Genomic DNA, 21424 nt, shown 5'->3' with positions numbered 1-21424 from the left:
CAAATTTTCAGTTACACTAGATGCAATGGAAGAATTAAATTATTTACAAAAATTATTTGAAATTAGAAAATTGGTAAATCAATGGAAGTTACCGAAAATGTCAACTAATAATATTCAAAAAATGATTCCTTATGACTTATATTTCTATTTTGACATATTTTGTGTTGCTCATTTTTTATGAAATTGTTGGGCTATAAGTTTCAAAATTGATTAGTAATATCAACACAGACAAATACAGTTGAAAATTTGATAATTCTTAGAGTGCACATGTTTTAACATTTTACAAAATCAGATCGCGGAAATACGGCATAAAGATGAAGAATGTACCAGTAAAATAAATAGGTTGTTTGATAAGAATTAATGTGTAGATAATCAACAGATTTTACAATGGGGCCTCGACGGTGTTCCAAACTGACGCTGGACAGACGGGAGAAATCCCGATGACCCGGGGCGTCAAGCTAGGAGATCCTCTGTCACCACTGTTATTCAACATAGCGATGAATCCTTTGCTGGAGGTCATTGGTAGACAGAACAATGGCTATAAATTTGGGCCCGAAGAGGGTGACCGGATTGAGTCACTATGCTATGCAGATGACAATGCTCTGATGACAGAAATGACGAAATGAATGAACACCTGGCTTTGGTAGAAAAGTTTTGTTGCGAGACAGGAATGAGGCTAAACATCAAAAAGTCTGCAACCTTATGCATCACTCCATGTGGGAGTAGAAGTTACACAGTAAATAACACAAAAACCAAGGTAAATATAAAGGGTGAAAAAGTCCCTGTCATCCCCCCTGATGGCTGCATGAAGTACCTTGCCTCGAAGATGAGCCCATGGGTGACGAAAATCCGCAAGGATATAGTTGCCCAGCTGGAGCAGATAATTGAAAGCATCGGGGGTGCCCATTTGCAGCCGAAGCAGAAGCTGGTTCTATTGAATCACTACGCCTTGTTGAGATTGACGTACGCCCTTACGCAGAATGCCTACCCAAAGGCTGTGTTAGAAAAGATAGATTTGATAGTCCGAGCGGCAATCAGGAGGTGGGCAAAACTACCGGACTGCTCTCCCAACACCCTGTTCTACTTGAGCAGAGGAGAAGGAGGTATGAGGTTTTCGGAGTTCAGCAAAAGTATACCTGCGCAACGCATCAATATGCTTCGCGGTATATGTCGGTCTAGTGATTCCAAGATCCGGCGAATGACGGAAGTCATGCAGACCCAGGTCTTGGTCGAAAACATGGCCGACAAATCTGGACTTAAGATTCCTGATGCCCCCAAGGGGAAGGTGCGGTGGAGAAAGCTTGTTGGTAAAGCAACGCAAAAGCTCAAGATCGGCAAGGCAGCTAAGACCTTCCGACATTCGGTGAGCAACACTTGGATGAATCCGCACGCCAACTACTTCAATGAGGCTGATTATATCACAGGGGTGAGTCTGAGAGCTGATACATACCCATGCAAAGCTACACTGGCCCGCACAAAAGCAGTTAGCGACGTCAGCTGCCGACATTATCATCAAACGGTTGAGACAACGGGACACATTTCGGGTGCCTGCCCGAAAGTCAAAGACTATAGAATTTATCGGCACAATGCTATAGTCAACTGTGTGGCAGAAAAATGCAAAGGTGAGGGCTGCACGGTCTGCTTTGAGCCAAAAATAGTCGACTTTCAGAGCAAAACGTACAAAATGTCATAGCAGCCACTTCATATCAGCGGCCACTCCCGATTAACGGCCACTTTTTGCCCCCCCCCCCCACGTGTTTCCTTATATGTTTGCCCTGGAATAGGTGTTCACTCGCGTAACGTGGCCAGCAGCGGCCACCCAATTTACGAACCAACTACGTAATTGCACTGTATTTAGCGGCTATTTTGTCCACAACTGACGGTTTTGTCATGTGATGTTTCACCCGTGTTAGTTGATTAAAGATCCCCAGTTTGATCGTTTTGAAATCATGGAGTCGCTTGGGTAATTAAATAGTTTTTGTGTACTTTATATGTGTTTAAATCAATTACGATAAAACATACTTACTTTCCTTTTTTTTTCTATTCATTTGACATGGCATCTACGAGCGTAAAGAGGAAAGTATTCTAAATGAAATAAAAAAAAAACCGAAAGATTTTGAGTTAGATAAAAATGTGCAACAGAGACTGTTAATTTGAATCAGAATTGTATACAATGTTATACACTGTAGTTACTAATTGTGAATTACATTATGTTGATAAAAATTTGATGTCGAAAAACGTAGAAACAACCAAACATTCATTTGTTTGGTTCTTAAAGTGTCATCAGTAAGTGGCAATGATGGAATTAAAAATGACAATAAAAAGCTGTAAACCCACTCAAACATCAATACATTGAAATACAGACTCAAAGCAGAGCAACACGGACCTCAAAAAAAAAGGTAGGATCAGGTGCCTAGGAAAAAAAATGCACCCACTGTTGACCGGTTGTACCCGCCGTGTGTTCATTGTTTTTACTCACTTGGTATTATGAAATAATAATTTGATATATCGTAGAATAACTTCATTTTGAGTCAAATCCCCCTTATCGGTTAAATTTGGCGACCCAATAGTAATTACTTTCAGAGGACCATGTTGTGTCCTTGTACCGAGTGTACTGAATAAATGCACTTTGGAAAAATCAAATGAACCTTTATCTTTGCAAACGGTACCAATGATAAAAAAAATTGTTTTCTTTTTTAAAAGTGCATATTTAAATACCCTTTTAATCTCAAAAGCCTTCACAACTTTAGATGAGCAATTATGTGACAAAGTATTACCCAATCCCTAACATTCTATTAAAAAATGCATAGTAATAAAAAAATTAAAAAAATAAATTAGGGGAAAAGTACAGTTAGGAATAAAAGTGAAAACATTGGAAATAAGGAAATTATAGTCAAATAATTGTTAAACCATTTGATAGTTGCAAAGAAATCATATTGAGTCTAAGCATACAGTGAACAGGATGTCGTCAGTATCTCCAGATCTTGGCGAACATCTGAGAGGTGAAATAATAATTTTCAAATAAGAGAAACAATAATAATTATTATTAATATTATAATTAGTAGATTATTATCATTAAGCTAAAATAATTCTCTGAATCATTATATGTTTCCATATTTATTATTTCTAAAATTTATTTTTTTTTCTTCAAAGGCGGACGTAAAACTGAACAACATGCACATATCGTACTGACTGTCGTGTCTGTTGTGTCCGTTGCAGTATTCATCGCTTTCTGTACAGTGCTTGGTTTACTTATCAAAGGTAATGATAGTAAAATGTCACGCTTTTATTGCTTAAAAGTGTAGTTTAACATGACATGTAATTAAACATTAAAAATTAAAGTTGAATAGGAAATTATGTTTTTGGCATTTTCTTTTCTAGAAGATATTTTTGCAGTTTTTTAATAGTTAGTGTTTACTGTCTCGCATTTGGAATTTAGCACCCGAATTATAAAGACGCTTACGATTTTTTGCTTATTGGCACAAATCAGAAGCCGATATTTTTTGTCTTACATTCCAATGTTTTGAACAATAAATGTAGCTGGTTTTTCTTTTCTAAAAACTGATTGCATAGTTTTTGTGTTTTTGCTTAAAATACTCTTGTTAATGACGTATACATACTTAGACAAAATGACTAACAACAAAGGATTGACTTGTCTTAAATTGAAAACTTTAACTTTGGCATACCCTAAGTGATAAACCGATAGTTTCTTGCACACGCATACGTATTGGTGCACAGGACACTAGTTTTTAAATATCCCAGACCTGTAAAGAAATTCTCCATTTACTGCATTCATTAAATAATGAAAAACATACAATTGCTAGTATCATATTTGAATATATATGTGTATTTTGAAATATGAAAACCCAAAATACCCATAATACCAAATATACCCAAACAACACATTGCATGGTGTTTGTAATAAATCAGTATCCTCTCTAGACGATTTTGCCAAGTTCAAGTTGTTTAAATGTTTATTTGTATACATGATCTGCATTCTTTAATTTTTTTCAGAAAAAAACAAATCATCGTTGTGAGAGTGGAAATTGTTATAAAGGTTAGTGCTTGACGTAACTCATGCGTTTTTACGTCTTCAATGAATGGAGGCATACAATTGTGTTAGATATGCTATTATTTTATAAGTATGTAATAAATAAATTAATACAGACCTTTTTCTATTATAAACTTCGTCTCAGCCCTAGACCAATATTAGCTGGGGCCGAGGGCTGACATTGGTGTCTCGGGCTGATACGGCGTTTAATATGAAAACAAAGTATTTTTTCTACAAATCTTATTTCAGGTCTTTATAGTTTACCTCAAAATTCCTTGTTCTTTAACTTTATCCCAACGGCATAGATCTATCTATCTATCTATCTATCTATCTATCTATCTATCTATCTATCTATCTATCTATCTATCTATCTATCTATCTATCTATCTATCTATCTATCTATTCATTTTTCCATCTATCTCTTTATATATTTATCTACATACATTTATAAATCTGTTTAGATATGTTTAAATATCTCTCCCCTTTCATTTTTCTATTATCTTGATACATGTCTAAATATCAATCAATGAACCTTGCTAAAAAGGGATTCAAATACATATCTACCTATCAATATACATTTTTTCTATCCATTATTTATAATTATATTTCAATTAGAAATTTATAGAAAAAATATAAACATTAACTTTTCATTCTTAATTTTCAGATGTGGATGAATGTCAAAAGAATCCTTGTATGAATGCAGCATCCTGTGTAAACAACGAAGGGTCGTTTACCTGTACATGTGTCAATGGATGGGAAGGATCACTCTGTGATCAAGGTATTTATCTCTATCTATCTATCTATCTATCTATCTATCTATCTATCTATCTATCTATCTATCTATCTATCTATCTATCTATCTATCTATCTATCTATCTATCTATCTCTCAATCCGTCTATCTACTGATTTATCTTTCCATCTACCTATTTATGTATCAATCTATCTATATCTAATATCTAAAATTTTTACATCACTCTTTCCATTAATTTATCTATTTTCGTTTTCTAAGTCTAATTATCAATCAATGTACCTAATTATTAAGCACTTCAAATATATATTATAGTATATACATTATAGTATATCTTTTATCTATGTATTATCTATAATTATGAGTCCATTCAAAATTTAGAAAAAAAAAGTATAAACATTAACTTTGATTTCTTATATTTAAGATGTAGACGAATGTCAAAAGAATCCTTGCATAAATGCTGCAGCCTGTGTAAACAACGACGGGTCGTTTACCTGTTCATGTGTCAATGGATGGGAGGGTTCACTCTGTGATCAAGGTATCTCTCTCTCTATCTATCTCTATCTATCTATCTCTCTCTCTCTATCTATCTCTCTCTATCTATCGATCGATCGATCGATCGATCGATCCATCCATCTATATATCTATCTATCTATCTATCTATCTATCTATCTATCTATCTATCTATCTATCTATCTATCTATCTATCTATCCGTCTATTAATATATCTATTTATTTATTTATCTATCTATCTATTTATCTATCTATCTATCTATCTATCTATCTATCTATCTATCTATCTATCTATCTATCTATCTATCTATCTATCTATCTTTCTATCTATATATCTATTAATTGTTCCATCTATCTCTTTATATATTTATCTACATACATCTATAAATCTGTTTAGATATGTTTAAATATCTCTTTCCTTTCATTTTTCTGTTATATTGATATATGTCTATACATATCAATCAATGAACCTTGCTAAAAAGGGCTTCAAATATATATCTACCTATCAATATAAATTTGTTCTATCCATTTTTTATAGTTATATTTCGAATAGAAATTTATAAAAATGTATAAACATTAACTTTTCATTCTTAATTTTCAGATGTGGATGAATGTCAAAAGAATCCTTGTATGAATGCAGCAGCCTGTGTAAACAACGAAGGGTCGTTTACCTGTACATGTGTCAATGGATGGGAGGGTTCACTCTGTGATCAAGGTATAGCTCTCTCTCTCTCTCTCTCTCTCTCTCTCTCTCTCTCTCTCTCTCTCTCTATCTATATATCTATCTAATTTAATTTTTTTTTTACTTTTATACGGTGCCCATAAATGCACTTGTCCATTGTGAACGCTTTAAAACGATAGCTATGCTACCTATGTGTACAAAAATATATTGCAGTAGGATTCATGATTAATTAAGCAATTTACAATGAAAATAATGATGGACGAAATGTGTTTTAAACAAACGACACAAGAGATTACCATTTCGCCTCATATAATAATTTGCCCCTGACGTCTATATTGTATAACGACTTTGGCATCTCTAAAAGTAAAGGTCATAATGTTTTGGCAAATTCAAAGTAGACCTGTGTACATTTTGTTTAATAATAAATCGCAAAATTGCTTTGTTAACAATCGATGCATTACACGCAGGTTAAATAAACCTAACAATCGGGGGACGAAACCAAACGGTCACTTTTTTTGTTTTTTACAAAAATTGTCAAATGAAATCCCAGTATGCTATTCCATTTCCAAATAAGCATCAGCAATATTCGCAAAAGAACATTCGTTATATAGGTCGAAAACCCTAATGAAAAATTACTGATTTTGCCACACTCTCAATAATGGGATCAACCTTGATCAATATCCTATCGATGTTCTCAAAATTCATCGTATTCTGAACGGAGGATCCAAACAAGTGATTGCCAAATCTCGAAATTCCGAATGTAAAGTTAACACAATTCCTAATATGTCCAAAAGCTAAATTAAAAAAAAATGTTAACTATGTACAGCCATTTGACCAAATTAAACGGCAAACTTACAAGTGATTTGAACGCATCCAGACCGCATGATACTACAGCAGAGAAGTGTTTGCAATTGACAAAGAGTGACACCGGAACAAATTTGACATTATGGACACAATAAGTGAAAACATTGTGACGTCAATTTATCTCTGGATTGGTTTGGCAAGTTTGAAGTAGATCGTGTTCTGCTTCACCAGAGATGATATTTTAATTTTTTACGGGTGGGTTTGTAAATTGCCAGTTTGTGTACGAATCAAATCTAGCTGCGAGAGATTACCGTTTAAATGTTGTTTAACCAGATATGGTATTTCCTGTTTAGTTCATAGCTACAGTAAAAAAAAATAGGAGAAAAAAGTCGCAACGACTAAGAGGGTTTACCTACATTATCAAAGCGCAGTGTATTTAGACATCAGACATGCTAGTTTTTATGTTTGTAATGTCTTATTTGGTTATATTCCCTAGACTATAAATAAAACATAATTTTAAATTTTGTAATTCATATGGAAAGCAACATTTAAGTTCTTGTTCAAAACACGTATAAAAAACGCCAATATTTTAAAGCTCTTAAAATACAAAATTAAAAAGTGTATCTATATTAAAGAAATTACAAATTGAGAATTATAAAACGCACGTCTTTTATGGAATTGTAGTATTAACCAGCTTTATTAACGACCCGGCAGCTTTACATGTTACGTAGTTGTTTCTATGCATCAATTTAGTATTTCAAACTCTTTTTTTTTCTATCCTTTTTTGGACTGTATACACAGTGTTACTGCTTCTTGAAAGTATTCAGTTTCACAAATGTATTAATGAACTACCCTACACTTTATTGTTCTTATAATGTAGGATGAAAATGTGAGTAGGTAAGAAGCGAGCAAGTGATTGCCTTATTATGTAATTAGGACACTATTTCGTCAACAACAAAAATAATAAAAGAAGTTAGCAAAGAGACTAGAATCCCGTATGCAGGGTTGTTTTTGTCCTGTGCATTTTTCATCCTTTATCATTTGCGAACGGTTGTCCCCGGTCTTAAATTCGCCTACATTAACTACCCAGTTATCACAAAATAATCTAAGAATTATTTTGTGTTCAAACTATTCTTAAATCGCCCGCTGAAACGAGAATAAAACTGGGGCGAGTATGATACTGTATTCCATGGTTATGTGGTACACTCTCCCTTGAACAACAGCTATCCTATTTAGCTTTTAAAATACATGTTTTGCTGTTACTTGTATTACTTTACTGAAAAAAAAATCCTTTAGATATTTGCTTAAAATCAAAGGTTACACTTTTGGAATTTAACGTGTCAAAATTCCTATATTCTAGGTTAATCCAGTTTCTTAAATAATATTTTTATTTCACTTTTCAAGATGTCGGTGAATGTCAGTATAATCCATGTCAAAACGGCGGAAAATGTTTAACCACCATCAACTCGTATGCCTGTATCTGTGCCTATGGATGGGATGGAGCACATTGCGAACAAGGTATCTATATCTATCTATCTATCTATCTATCTATCTATCTATCTATCTATCTATCTATCTATCTATCTATCTATCTATCTATCTATCTATCATCTATCTATCTATCTATCTATCTATCTATCTATCTATCTATCTATCATCTATCTATCTATCTATCATAATTTTATATTCTAACAAATCATTTTTTTTAATTAACGTATTGATTGAATAAACAAATTCCTTTCAATTAGATATAAACGAATGTTTGACACGGCCATGTTCAAATGGAGCAAGTAGCTGCACAAACTTACAAGGATCCTTCATCTGTCATTGTAAATCAGGATGGGAGGGGCCAACATGTGCTATTGGTATATGTATTTTTATATCTCTCTCTCTATCTTTATATATCTATCTATATATCTATCTATCTATCTGTTTACCTTGTAAGTATATTGTCATACTATTCATCTCGGTGTTCGTTTTTGACAAAAAAGTTGTTGATCAAACTCCTGAATTTCTTTATGATCAGATATTGTTGAATGTATAAACAATCCATGTGAAGGACCCAGTTGCACAAACACCCAAGGATCATTTGAATGTCATTGGTATATCTATCTATCTATCTATCTATCTATCTATCTATCTATCTATCTATCTATCTATCTATCTATCTATCTATCTATCTATCTATCTATCTATCTATCTTTTTATCTATCCAGATACCCATACATCTATCTAATATATATCTATCTTTTCTCTAATGATCCATTGATCAACATCTATCAATTAGTATATTTACTTATCGATCAATCTTTTTAACTGTCTATCATTATCTCTCTCGCGCTCCTCCTTCTTTCTTCTATCCATATCTGTTATCATATCTTACTGAGTTTTGCATTACAGATATAGACATTTTCAAGAAATGACTGTCCGCAAAAAAGGTTAAGAATTGTGAACTCACAAGGATCATACCATTGCAACTTATAATTAAATAACTAAGATAGGATCATATGGCAGTTATTATCTAGATCATAAGTAATAAATGTTGTACAAGTCAAGTTGTATGAACATCTTTTGAAATGTATGAATATTTTAAAAAGCCATCACCATTTTAATTTGTGTATTTCTAACAGGCATATATATTCGAATCAGTTGTATAATGCAAAGATTCCCAAAACGCATGTCCATAATGTACATAATTATAAGTGATTTATATAATTATAAGTATATTCTTATTCCGTAAATGTTGATAGATAAATACAAGAATGGATTTATTTTTTGGGGTTCAAAACAGAACTGTCATGCAAATTTTAGAAATAAGTGTAGGGGTGAAATCAAATTGTAATATTTCGTTGAGTGTCAAGATATAGGCTGTGCAAACATTTTATGTTATAAAGCATATGCTAAAATTATAGTTTATGTATTTATTATTATTTAGAATTTATTATTTAGAATTTTTTTGAGTTTGTTTATGTGTTGTGACATTGTATTGAAATACAGTAAGACACGGTTATAGCGAACACCTTTATGGCGGTTACAGCGAAGTAATTTTCATTCCCCCGAGACTTTATTACATGTTGTAAACTTGACGGATATAACGAATTACGCTTATAACGAAGTAAAATCACCCGTCCCTGGCACTTCGTTATAATCGTGTTTTACTGTATAAAGTCAAAAATTCCAAAATTAGAAGCACAGAGTTTAAAAATATTTTTGTAACATAATTATATTGCTCTTTAAAAAGGCAAATTGATTTTTTGAATTATTTGTCCGCTATTAAAATTACTGATAGCAGTATGATTAGCAATATGATGATAACAATCAACATTCAAATTCAGAAGTTCAAAGGAAAAATACAAAACAGGAGCAGAACAAACCAACAAAACATAAAGTTACATGTACGTACAGGTGCCACGGAGGAGTGAACATCCTCGGCTGACCGGTCAGACCCGCCATGTGTTCTTTGAGGCAATTGGGGAAAACAGTTTAATCCGTAGACCACTCGGTGATTAATAATCGCCAAACAATTGTTACAGGTTCTGCTAATACATATAACGCCTGTTGAGAGTTCAAACATATACTATGGACACAGTGACAAGTGATAGTAATGATTGAAATTAATCTAATGATTGTGAGCACTGTAAACATAGAATAATATTTGCATTCAACGTTTTTTTTTAAAGTAAAGTATGTAGAAAGCTACTGTCGTTATATTACTGTAAAACACACACGGCATTAAACGATAAGAAGGACTGATTTATTATGAGTCACAAACGTTGAACGCTGTCAAATGCAACGTCACAAGCGATTATCAAAGTTCACGCTTGTGGGTGTTACAGTGGCTGTTCCAGTAATATGAATTTACTCTTAGGATAAAATAGGATTTTTGAGGTATTATCATTTGCAGACCAGAGAATATACATAAGTGTGAAAAGGTACAGGGTGGATCAAAGTGTGTGTGGTGTTATTTAAAATGTGTGTCAGATTTGTTTGGTTTTATTTTTAAATCTAGAAACATAATTCATATGCTTAATTACTATGATATCAATAATTATCATACTATTACAATCTCCTCCGGATGAAGTAATAAAGTCTGTGTCATTCAACGGAGAAATATGAAATAAAACTGCATAAAAAACTGAATAAACGCACGTTTCAGAATTGATTTACTGCAATGATGAAACAATTTTCTACATAACCATTTGGTATACACAAGAATTTAAATTCTTAAAATGTCCACCCTTACCCTGCCTTACCCTATGTCATCATCACACAGTCTTTGGTCCAGTCGGACGCTTTTCTCTCTCTCTTTCTCTCTTCCTGATCTCTTTGAAGCGGGAACAAGTCTCTCCATACCTAACTGTGGTTAATCACTTTAAATGGAATGATCCTTATCTGGAAATATCTTCATTTGCTATAAGAATCTTATCTCCTGCTGTGGTAATCTTATCATCTGCTGTGGTAATCTCATCATCTGCTGTTGTAATGACATCATCTGCTGTGGTAATCTCATCATCTGCTGTGGTAATCTCATCATCTGCTGTTGTAATGACATCATCTGCAGTGGTAATCTTAGCATGATCGTCATAATGTTGAGTAGAGGAATACTGATGGGATTTTCTTCGCATTACAGGGTAACCTGCAAAATAAAATTAACTATCTGTATCTGAAGTATCATCTTTGTCTTTTCTAAGCTCCTTTTATTTTATTTTCTTGGCTTTGGTGGTGTTGATCTGGGTATTGGAAACTTCAAGTCCCAATAGGTTAAAATAGGTTACTATGAAGAACCTTGGAACGACCTTCTCCATCCTCTCACCTTACTTTGAATACAGGGATGGCCATGTTTGGTTGGAAATTAATCATATAAGGCTTGTCTTCCCACTTGTCCGCTATTTTGCGATTCCCGTCATATGATACAATTCTAACGAGGACCCTGTCACCAATTCCTAATGTAGCTGCTCTGGCTTTAGGTCATGTTTCACAGACTTCTGTCTGTTTTGTTAGGCTTTTGTCGCTGTCCTCGCTTGTCTGTATGCTTCATGAAAACGCAACCTCATCTTTTATATGTACTTGGTTGTACACTTGCTTTCATCATACGGTCAAGACAAACCAAAGATGACATCTACAGGTAATTTTAGCTCTCCCCCGAACATGAGAAAAATGGTGAGAATTCTGTAGTGTCATTGGCCGGGGAGTTGTATAAATGGACTAAATCGTTGATAGGACTTTTCCAGTTTGCATTCTGAGAATGTTCTAAAGTACCTTACATAAAAAGTAAATTTCTATTAAATCTCTCTGTGACATCAGTACCCATCAGGTGGCGTGGATTGGTTTTGGATTTTTAGATGCCTAAAATAAAACTTTTTAATAAAAGGTATAATTTTTGTGATCGGCTTCGGCCGATCACTGTTGTGTCCATATGAGGTATCCGGCAAATGCTTCCACGTGCGCACACATTCCGCTTGCATATGTAGTTCTTATAAAAACTTAAAATTTGGTTTAGTATATATATAACATTTTACTCAGTTTTATTTCAATTCATTTACCTTAAGAGTTGCAAACATACATAACATACAGTTCGACCTGTTAATTCAAGAATGCACATTTTATTTCACGCGTAAGAATTTCGATCGAAAGATTCATTCAGTAATGCAGTTGACCTCGATGAACTTACCTCAATCATAAAAAGATGATCCATGAACTGACCTCGATCTATTGATGTTGCATAATAGTAGCTAGGAAGACGGCTTGATTTATAAACAAGGTTACGTTATAATGCGACCTCAATAGCAAATTATGATGGCATTCAATGTTTTTCAGTCGCATTAAATTATTTGAATACAACTCTTTCTTTGTATACGTGTTAATGCTCTTTGAAGAGCCCTACTCAGAATTCTAAGGAAGAAGAAAAAGATACATTAACATTTAATAATTACGTTAAAAATATAAAACTAAACAAGGAGTTTACGAACGGCTTTTCCCAAATTTATTTCAAAGTTAAATTTGTTGACGGTTTGTAATGATAAAATTATGGTATACAGATTCAATATAATCTATATTTTGTAAAAATACAGTGCTTTTTTAAAATTATTTTACATCAAACTAGCTGATCATGCTGATTGCTTGTAGCTAACAATATATCATTATTGCCGACAGTCCTTTAAAAGAAATACTTGTTAACTTTGCTGCAGAAATTTTCCTGGGCGGTACTGGATTTAAAAGTTGTAGATGGCTAACGGAGAAACCCAACGATGACGTGTGACATCGAGTTAGTTTTGCTTTAAGCATAAGTCAATGGGCGATTGTCTGTAAAAATCAAACGCCAGAACGGCAACAAAGGCGTCGATCTGACATGTTCTTATATATATATTGATATCAAAAATTTGAAAGTATGTACTTATAGTCAAATATCAAATAATATCAGAATAGAAAAATAAATGAATTGTGTTTTTTTTTTTTGCTGCTCTAAAAACAAGTAAAAAAGTTCAAAAATGATTTATTTCTTTCTGCTATAAACAGTAAGTTGAACAATTTTCAAAGGTTTATAATTTGAATACATTAATATTGTGTCCATAATTAAAGTTATAAAAAATACTACTATTTATTTCAATTCACGTTTGAAACAACATTACTTATAGTGTGGTTGTTTACAAACAAATCCACAACACATGCGATCTAAAATGCTCGACCAAACCAATTGCATTATCGTGTTTGTTTATTGCAAAAAAAATCACTAGATACGTCTCCAATTAAAATGTAAGCGATAAACTAAAATTACATTTAGTAAATTTTAACACCTAATTGTATTCATCCACAATCTGTTGATTGAGCAAATTTATACATGTACTTATGCAATGAGTTGTCAATAACCAGGGAGGCAAAGTGTGGTTTTTGTACACAATTTGAATAAATGGAATAAAAATCTTGTAATACGTTTAATACTTTAAGGAACTTATTTCTTATGCGCATTTGAAAGGCGGAGCGGAGCATGACTTTTTGGACGAATTCCAATCCAGGCGAATGCAAGAAGGCTACCGAGCATTAGCGACGCCTTAATACAGTGAATTCCTTACCTTTTAGATAATCAGAATATTTTTCTTAACGCCCATTTTTTCAAGAGTGAAAAAATGTAGCTTGTGCCTGGGATAGTTCTTCTCAACATGGCTACTGGCATAAGCTATCACTTTGTCTACACCATCATGACACTAGTACAATACAGCACCTAATCCAGTTTAGCATGTATCTGTATGCAACTTGAATGACCTACTTTTAAAGTCTTGATAGGCTGAAACGGGTGGTGTTGTAAGCTTTTTCCTTGAGGGTATCAAATGCCTGTTGTTGCTCATTTTGCCAATTCCGATTTGGATTTTCCTAATGCTTGTTGTAAGTCCGTAGTACCTGTTTTTACCCTACGCCATAATATCGATTAGAGGTCTAGCAATTTTTTCAAAATCCTTAATGAACTTTCTGTAGTATCCGGCGAAGGCGAGAAATGTTTGTACAACTTCAGCATTGGAAGGTAATGGCCAATTTTAGACTTTGTTGATCTTGTCTGGGTCAGGTTATTATCATACGTTCACTAGAGACAATATGTCTTACCTGTTTTACTTTCTTTAATGAAAATAAAAATTTCTGGGGGAAAACATCTTCGCTAGCCAAGGGTTTTTGGCCCACTTTGCTCCCCATAAACCCTTGGCGGATTTCATTACGAAGCTCGGTGTTGTGGTGGCGCTATTTAGCGAGCATCTTAAGTTGCGCCCCTTGCATATTAACATGTTAATCGAATTAAACAACGGGTTATATACACATCATGGCATTGTTGACTACCAAATATCGGAACATAATTAACAATGTTATTAAATACGAATTGAGTAATAACCTAGGGAAAGCACAGAATGTTTTATTCATAGTGTTTTGTAAGGACATGTACACGGAGTGAAAAAGAGGCACTGTACTCGAGAACTTGTGTCTCAACTTGTTAAAAGCACCGAATGTTTTACCAAAGATCACACATGTGTTTTCTTTTAAAGTTTATATTCACAAGCACTGCGATTGGATCAGCTACTCGCAGCTTCAGCCAATCATAATGAAATCCGCCAAGGGTTTATGGGGAGCAAAATGAATCGAAAAGCCTAGGCTAGCGAATATAGGGGGGGGGGGGTTAAACCCATATTGCCGGATTGTTGAAAACACTGTTCTAATGAATGGATGTGTTGTCTGAAAGTAGAAGAAAATATAATTCTGTCATCCAGATAAATAAAGCAAATTTTAAGATGTAGATTACCTACACATTCTTCTTGTAGCCGTTGACACGAGGGACATTGGTCAGTCCAAAACTCATCTTATTGAACTTATTGAAGTCTAAGGGCCAAACGGTGAAAGCTGTCCTTTTTTGTGTGTGACTCATTAATCTCAATTTGATGGTATCCTGATTTTATATCCAGGACACTGAAAAATGTATTAATAAGTTTTAAAAAAAGAACAACTAATTTTACACGATATCTTAATCTCCTTATTTTATGCAGACTTTTCATATATATTCATATTATAGATTCAATAAAGTATATTTTAAAAAAAAGTAATCTAACTATGACTTCTCAAAATTGTTTGTTCACATACATTGCAAATTGTTTTGCTAACAGGGGTCACTATAGTTCATTCCGATAAAAAAGCACTGATTTAAGTTTTAATAAATGTATGAAAAGATACTTCTTTATAAGTTAAACAACAAAGCACTTAATGAGTTAAAATCAATTGCATGAAGATTTTAATTATTCCATAGACCAATTTTAAGTATATATGTTAGGGAGTTTTGTTGTAGTCTTTAATATGTTTAAACGAATGCAAACATACATGTTTGATAACATATAAGAACAATAGAGTAGAGATTTGAAACACAGTAAGATATACAAAAATATAAAACACAAAATGAAAGAGATACTTAAGGAACCTTTTTTTTAACAAGACGGAGGTTTTTCTCGTTGTTGATCATGATTTGAAGGTAAATCAAAGTACTGAAGTACTAACTAGAGTTGATTTTATTAATAATTATTTGAAATCACAACACGTTATATTGCATGAAAAATAGTTTCTTAACTGTTTTTTTCGTTAGGCACATTTTGTTTCTGATATGAAATATCTGGGGGGGGGGGGGGGTGACAAGAATTCTGAGCTTAAGACGGGAAGCAACAATTTGCACTGCATACAATAATGTGATTATGAGCTTGACATAGTTTAATCAAAGTACTGAAGTACTGACGGGCGTTGATTTTATCGAATATCATTTATTTTTAAATCAATTTATCTTGCATGGAAATCAGTTTCTAATTTGTATTTGAATTACGTACTTTTTTATCATATGAAATTTTAGACTTTTCCGACAAGATTTTCGAAAAACCCCATAAGAATCATGTTGTGTGTTATTTAAAGATATATTTCAACTGCTAGTATGTATTAGTTATCGAAACAATTCTAAAAATTGTATGAATTTAAGTACTATTGATATCGAACTCTAGTCTAATTTAACTAGACGCTCGGCTGTCTCCGTTAATATCCGACCGGCAGAAGAGCCCCCTCTCTGCTGGTCGCAAAATTACGGAGACAGCCGAGCGTCTGGTTGAAAGAGACTATATTAACTTTGTCGTAGGAATACATGATACTACAAAAATATCTAAATTGTTCGTAGTATATAAAATTTGACTATTTTCAAAGTGTTTATAGACAAGTCTCCTTGAACAACACTGCTTCAGCATACATTACGTCGACTTTTTTTCTATCATTTTCAAGAACTTAATCTTGTCAGCTGTGATGACTTGTGCTTAGGTCCAAACGCTGTTTCACTTTCGGTTTGCCCGAGTAACTGCATAGGAGAGTTGATTAAAATCAACTCCCAAAAATAGATAGATTAGGTTTACAGATCGTTGATTATAGTTACAAACAGCAAAATATAGTTAACGAATGTAGTTATCGATTCGTTAACTACAGTTTTCATCTGTAAACCCATATTAATTTGTTGAAAACTATAGTTGCATATACTAAACTTAGTTTATCCGACTCTGAATAAGCGTCATATATTGATTTTGCTGATGAATATAGATTCACATTTGAAAACTATATAATTTACATTTGCTTACCATAGCTAAGAGTTGTTGATCGTCGTTTCACCATCCCAAAACTATATTCATCAAACTATAAGGTTTGCAATTGTATGGTAGTTTTTAGTGTTATTTGTAGCTAAAGGTTTCACTACAGCTATTCATTGAAGGTTTACGTCAAAACATGGCTGAGGCAATACAAATTTCGGGTTTTTATATTTTGGGCGTTTCCGCCCGGGACCGGAACTGATTTTTATGGGGGTGCCAGAACTTGATTTTCAAGCAAATGTGTAACTTTGACGTTAACAAAGTTTTATGCCTGGATGGATACACGTTTGTGTTTATTACTAGTTTGTTAATTAAGTGTTGTTAACAAAGATGTCAAGATGATTTTCCCCAAACGTTCGTTTTGAATTTTTAATCTGTATCCAATGCAATTATGGAAAATATAAAGTAAATGTTAATACTTTAGTAACTACAAAAACAAACAAAATCAATATTGTTCTATAATATTGTACAAATTATACAAAGTAGAACAAACAAAATCAATATTGTTCTATAATATTGTACAAATTATACAAAGTAAAACAAACAAAATCAATATTGTTCTATAATATTGTACAAATTATACAAAGTAAAACAAACAAAATCAATATTGTTCTATAATATTGTACAAATTATACAAAGTAAAACAAACAAAATCAATATTGTTCTATAATATTGTACAAATTATACAAAGTAAAACAAACAAAATCAATATTGTTCTATAATATTGTACAAATTATACAAAGTAAAACAAACAAAATCAATATTGTTCTATAATATTGTACAAATTATACAAAGTAAAACAAACAAAATCAATATTGTTCTATAATATTGTACAAATTATACAAAGTAAAACAAACAAAATCAATATTGTTCTATAACATTGTACAAATTATACAAAGTAAAACAAAAAAACAGTTTGCCTCTTATCTGGATTTTAAACATAGCTTTTTTGCATGAAAATGTAAAATTAAAAAAGAACAAGACCCGAAATAACATTTAATAATTTGAGAAACGCCACATGGCAAATATTCCCAGTGAAATTCTGTTATGTATACCGATCAAAAATTATTCTTTTTAGCAAATATCTTCAAATATTTATATAAAAATAAGTATAATATTAAAATATGACCAGCATCACAATCAATATCAAACAAGAAAAACAAGAACAACAACAACTAAGGAAAAAGAAAAAAAAACAGAATAAATAAATAAATAAAATCGACAAAAACAAAAGAAACATCAAAACCAAACAAACCAAATGAAATTCTTAGGCTTATTACGGAATGCTATCGATGTCATATTGAATTGAATTGTAATTTAACAATTGTGACCTATCTACGATGTTAAAAATGTAAAATCGATATTGTATCAATATTGTATGCATCGTAAAGTTGACGATATTGTAAAAGAAATATTTATTGGACATGCATGGAATTTATGACCGTTCCATTTGTATCTTTTGATTTATCTAGAGACAAAGTAATAGAAATGTATAACTGTGATTGGAAATACATTGATATTACTTTAACATGACAATGTATTTATGTATACAAAATGAACCTTTAACGAAAGAACATAATATTTACAGATATAGTTTATACCAAAATGTTACAGATTTGTTGTGTATACAGTAGAATCTATCAACATGTATAACAGAGAGCATAATGTATATAGTAATAAGCTGAGTGTACATCTAACAATCACCATAGAATATATAACAATTTATCAAAGAGAGCATAGTGTATAGAGTAAAAAGCTGTATGTACATCTGACAATCACAATAGAATATATGTACATTCATCGCAGAGAGCATAGTGTATAGAGTGAAAAGCTGAATGTACATCTGACAATCACCATAGAATAAATGTACATTTATCGCAGAGAGCATAGTGTATAGAGTTAAAAGCTGAGTGTACATCTGACAATGACCATAGAATATATGAACATTTATCACAGAGAGCATAGTGTGTACAGTTATAAGCTGAGTGTACATCTGACAATCACCATAGAATATATGAATACTTATCACAGAGAGTAGAATGTATATAGTTATAAGCTGAGTGTACATCTGACAATCACCATAGAATATATGAACATTTATCACAGAGAGCATAGTGTGAACAGTTATAAGCTGAGTGTACATCTGACAATCACCATAGAATATATGAACATTTATCACAGAGAGCATAGTGTGAACAGTTATAAGCTGAGTGTACATCTGACAATCACCATAGAATATATGAATACTTATCACAGAGAGTAGAATGTATATAGTTATAAGCTGAGTGTACATCTGACAATCACCATAGAATATATGAACATTTATCACAGAGAGCATAGTGTGAACAGTTATAAGCTGAGTGTACATCTGACAATCACCATAGAGTATATGAACATTTATCACAGAGAGCACAGTGTATAGAGTTATAAGCTGAGTGTACATCTGACAATCACCATATAATATATGAACATTTATCACATTTATCACAGAGAGCGTAGTGTATATAGTTATAGGCTGAGTGTACATCTGACAATCACCATAAAATATATGAACATTTATCACATGTTTATCCCAATATACGGTGGATATCACTCGTGGGATAAATTTTGATATTCCGCTGTGTGTTCTTACGCCACGTGACGTCATAGTTAATCATTACGTAGGTATAGACGGTTGATTGACGTAGAATGAAAAAGTAAATAATTAATTCAGTTGAGGGGTGTTGAGATATAAATTTGAAACATTTAATGTTGTTTCAGTTATTTGTCATGAATTCATAAAAAAATGTTAAAAAATGAATGTCTGTTTGTTAAACTTCAAGGAACTTTTTTTCCATGCGTAACGTTGTTGACGTGTTGTAAATAATGTGTTGTGCGGCTCACAATCACAATTTTTACAGAAAAAGTTGGGATTAACAAAATACTTGCTAAAACGTCACAGGATGAATGACGATCTTTAAGTTCTCCTTAAAGATAGCTTAAAGATGCTTAAAGGTAGCTTAAAGACGATCTTTAAGCTACCTTTAAGCTACCTTTAAGCTATGTGTGTTGCTTAAAGATGGCTTAAAGAAAGCGTAAAGATGGCTTAAAGGCAGCTTAAAGATTATCTTTAAGCCACCTTTAAGCCACCTTTAAGGACAACTGATAGGTCCTTAATGTCCAAACTTCTTTAAGCCACCTTTAAGCCACCTTTAAGCTACCTTTAAGCCACCTTTAAGCCATTAAAAAAATTTAATTCAATATTGTGCTTAATTTCCAACAAAATGTATTAACTTTATGAAAGAAAAGGTATTAAAACGGTTTTTGTTCTAGAAAGAAAAATGAAAAAAAAAACAAAAAAAAAATCCGGCCACGGCGAGAATTGAACTCGGGACCCTTAGTTTACTAGCATCACCACACTTCCTCTGCGCCACGGCAACTTACATATTCATCAGCGTTTTTATATCCTATATATCAATGGATATTGAATCACTGTATTGAATGTGTTTACTTGAAAAGATTTTGACAAACCATTCAGTTTGTAACAATCAATTATATCTAATTTATAAATTACATGCATGCGTGTATTTAGAATGAAATACGGAACTTGGTCTTCAGTGAACAAAAATATATTATACCTAAATGGAAACCGTTAGGTTCACTAAAGTAGGCTTTCTTAATTAATAAATTTAAACCGAGTAAATATACGTTCATCTAATTTATAGCTAAAAAAATGTAAGAAAGAAAATGAAATCATTTCTTTTATTAAATGCATTGATACTATTAGGGTATTTGTTCAATTTCCCGCAATTTCCCGGTTTTCATGATCGCGGCGCCGATCCAATATGTTTAAATATTTACATGTAATTGTATGTACATGATTTTTAAACTATCAATTCTATAACAAACAAAATTACCGGTGACGTATTTACTGCATGTGGCAATTGCAAATGACTTGTACATACAATTGTATGATGTGCCAGGCCGGGTATATTTGACATATTTACCCTTATACATATATTTAAATAATCAACCCCTATTTATGATCACCGGTACATTAATTAATTAGCCTCAAGATTTTACTCTTACATACATGTATCGTTAATTTGTAGACGTAACATCTTTGAAACCCAGAGCTAGGAAATAATACTTTGAAAATGAATTACAAATGTAAATTAACTTTTATTCACTAGACTTATCGTATACTCGTACATACTAAGATTCAACGCCTTTAGAAACCCTGACGTGCACCTGGGCACACGACACACCTGTTGTGTATATCTTGTATATTCTGTGTTAGTTCCAGGGGTTTTCTTAAGTTGGACAAACAATAGACTTTAATTAGATATACACAAACATGCACCTGGGCACACGACACAACTGTTGTGTATATCTTGTATATTCTGTGTTAGTTCTAGGGGTTTTCTTAAGTTGGACAAACAATAGACTCTAATTAGATATACACAAACGAACAAAACTATGTCTAGACAAACAAAGCAGTAATATC

The 21424-nt window shown here is 32.6% G+C and overlaps 2 protein-coding genes across 4 annotated transcripts in view; both read left to right on the top strand.

The window, feature by feature from the left end:
- Positions 1–21424, top strand: part of LOC105330472 (uncharacterized) — a 320443-nt gene that overhangs the window by 56513 nt on the left and 242506 nt on the right. The gene's annotated exons all lie outside the window — the stretch shown is intronic.
- On the top strand, positions 4720–10776 carry LOC117683695 (fibropellin-3-like). 2 transcript variants are annotated; one of them, XM_066073707.1, is made up of 6 exons: positions 4720–4829; positions 5225–5338; positions 5915–6028; positions 8204–8317; positions 8548–8664; positions 10135–10776. In XM_066073707.1, exons 1-6 carry the CDS (start codon positions 4745–4747, stop codon positions 10233–10235), a joined length of 645 nt encoding a protein of 214 aa, XP_065929779.1. In that variant the 5' UTR covers positions 4720–4744; the 3' UTR covers positions 10236–10776. The 2 variants fall into 2 exon arrangements, 1 of the variants encoding a protein (XP_065929779.1); XR_010710273.1 differs by lacking the exon at positions 5225–5338.

Source organism: Magallana gigas, chromosome 10 (assembly GCF_963853765.1).
Source record: "Magallana gigas chromosome 10, xbMagGiga1.1, whole genome shotgun sequence".
NCBI classification, from domain to species: domain Eukaryota; kingdom Metazoa; phylum Mollusca; class Bivalvia; order Ostreida; family Ostreidae; genus Magallana; species Magallana gigas.
Note: the sequence above shows the minus strand (reverse complement) of the source record. Positions and strands in the feature narration are given on the sequence as shown.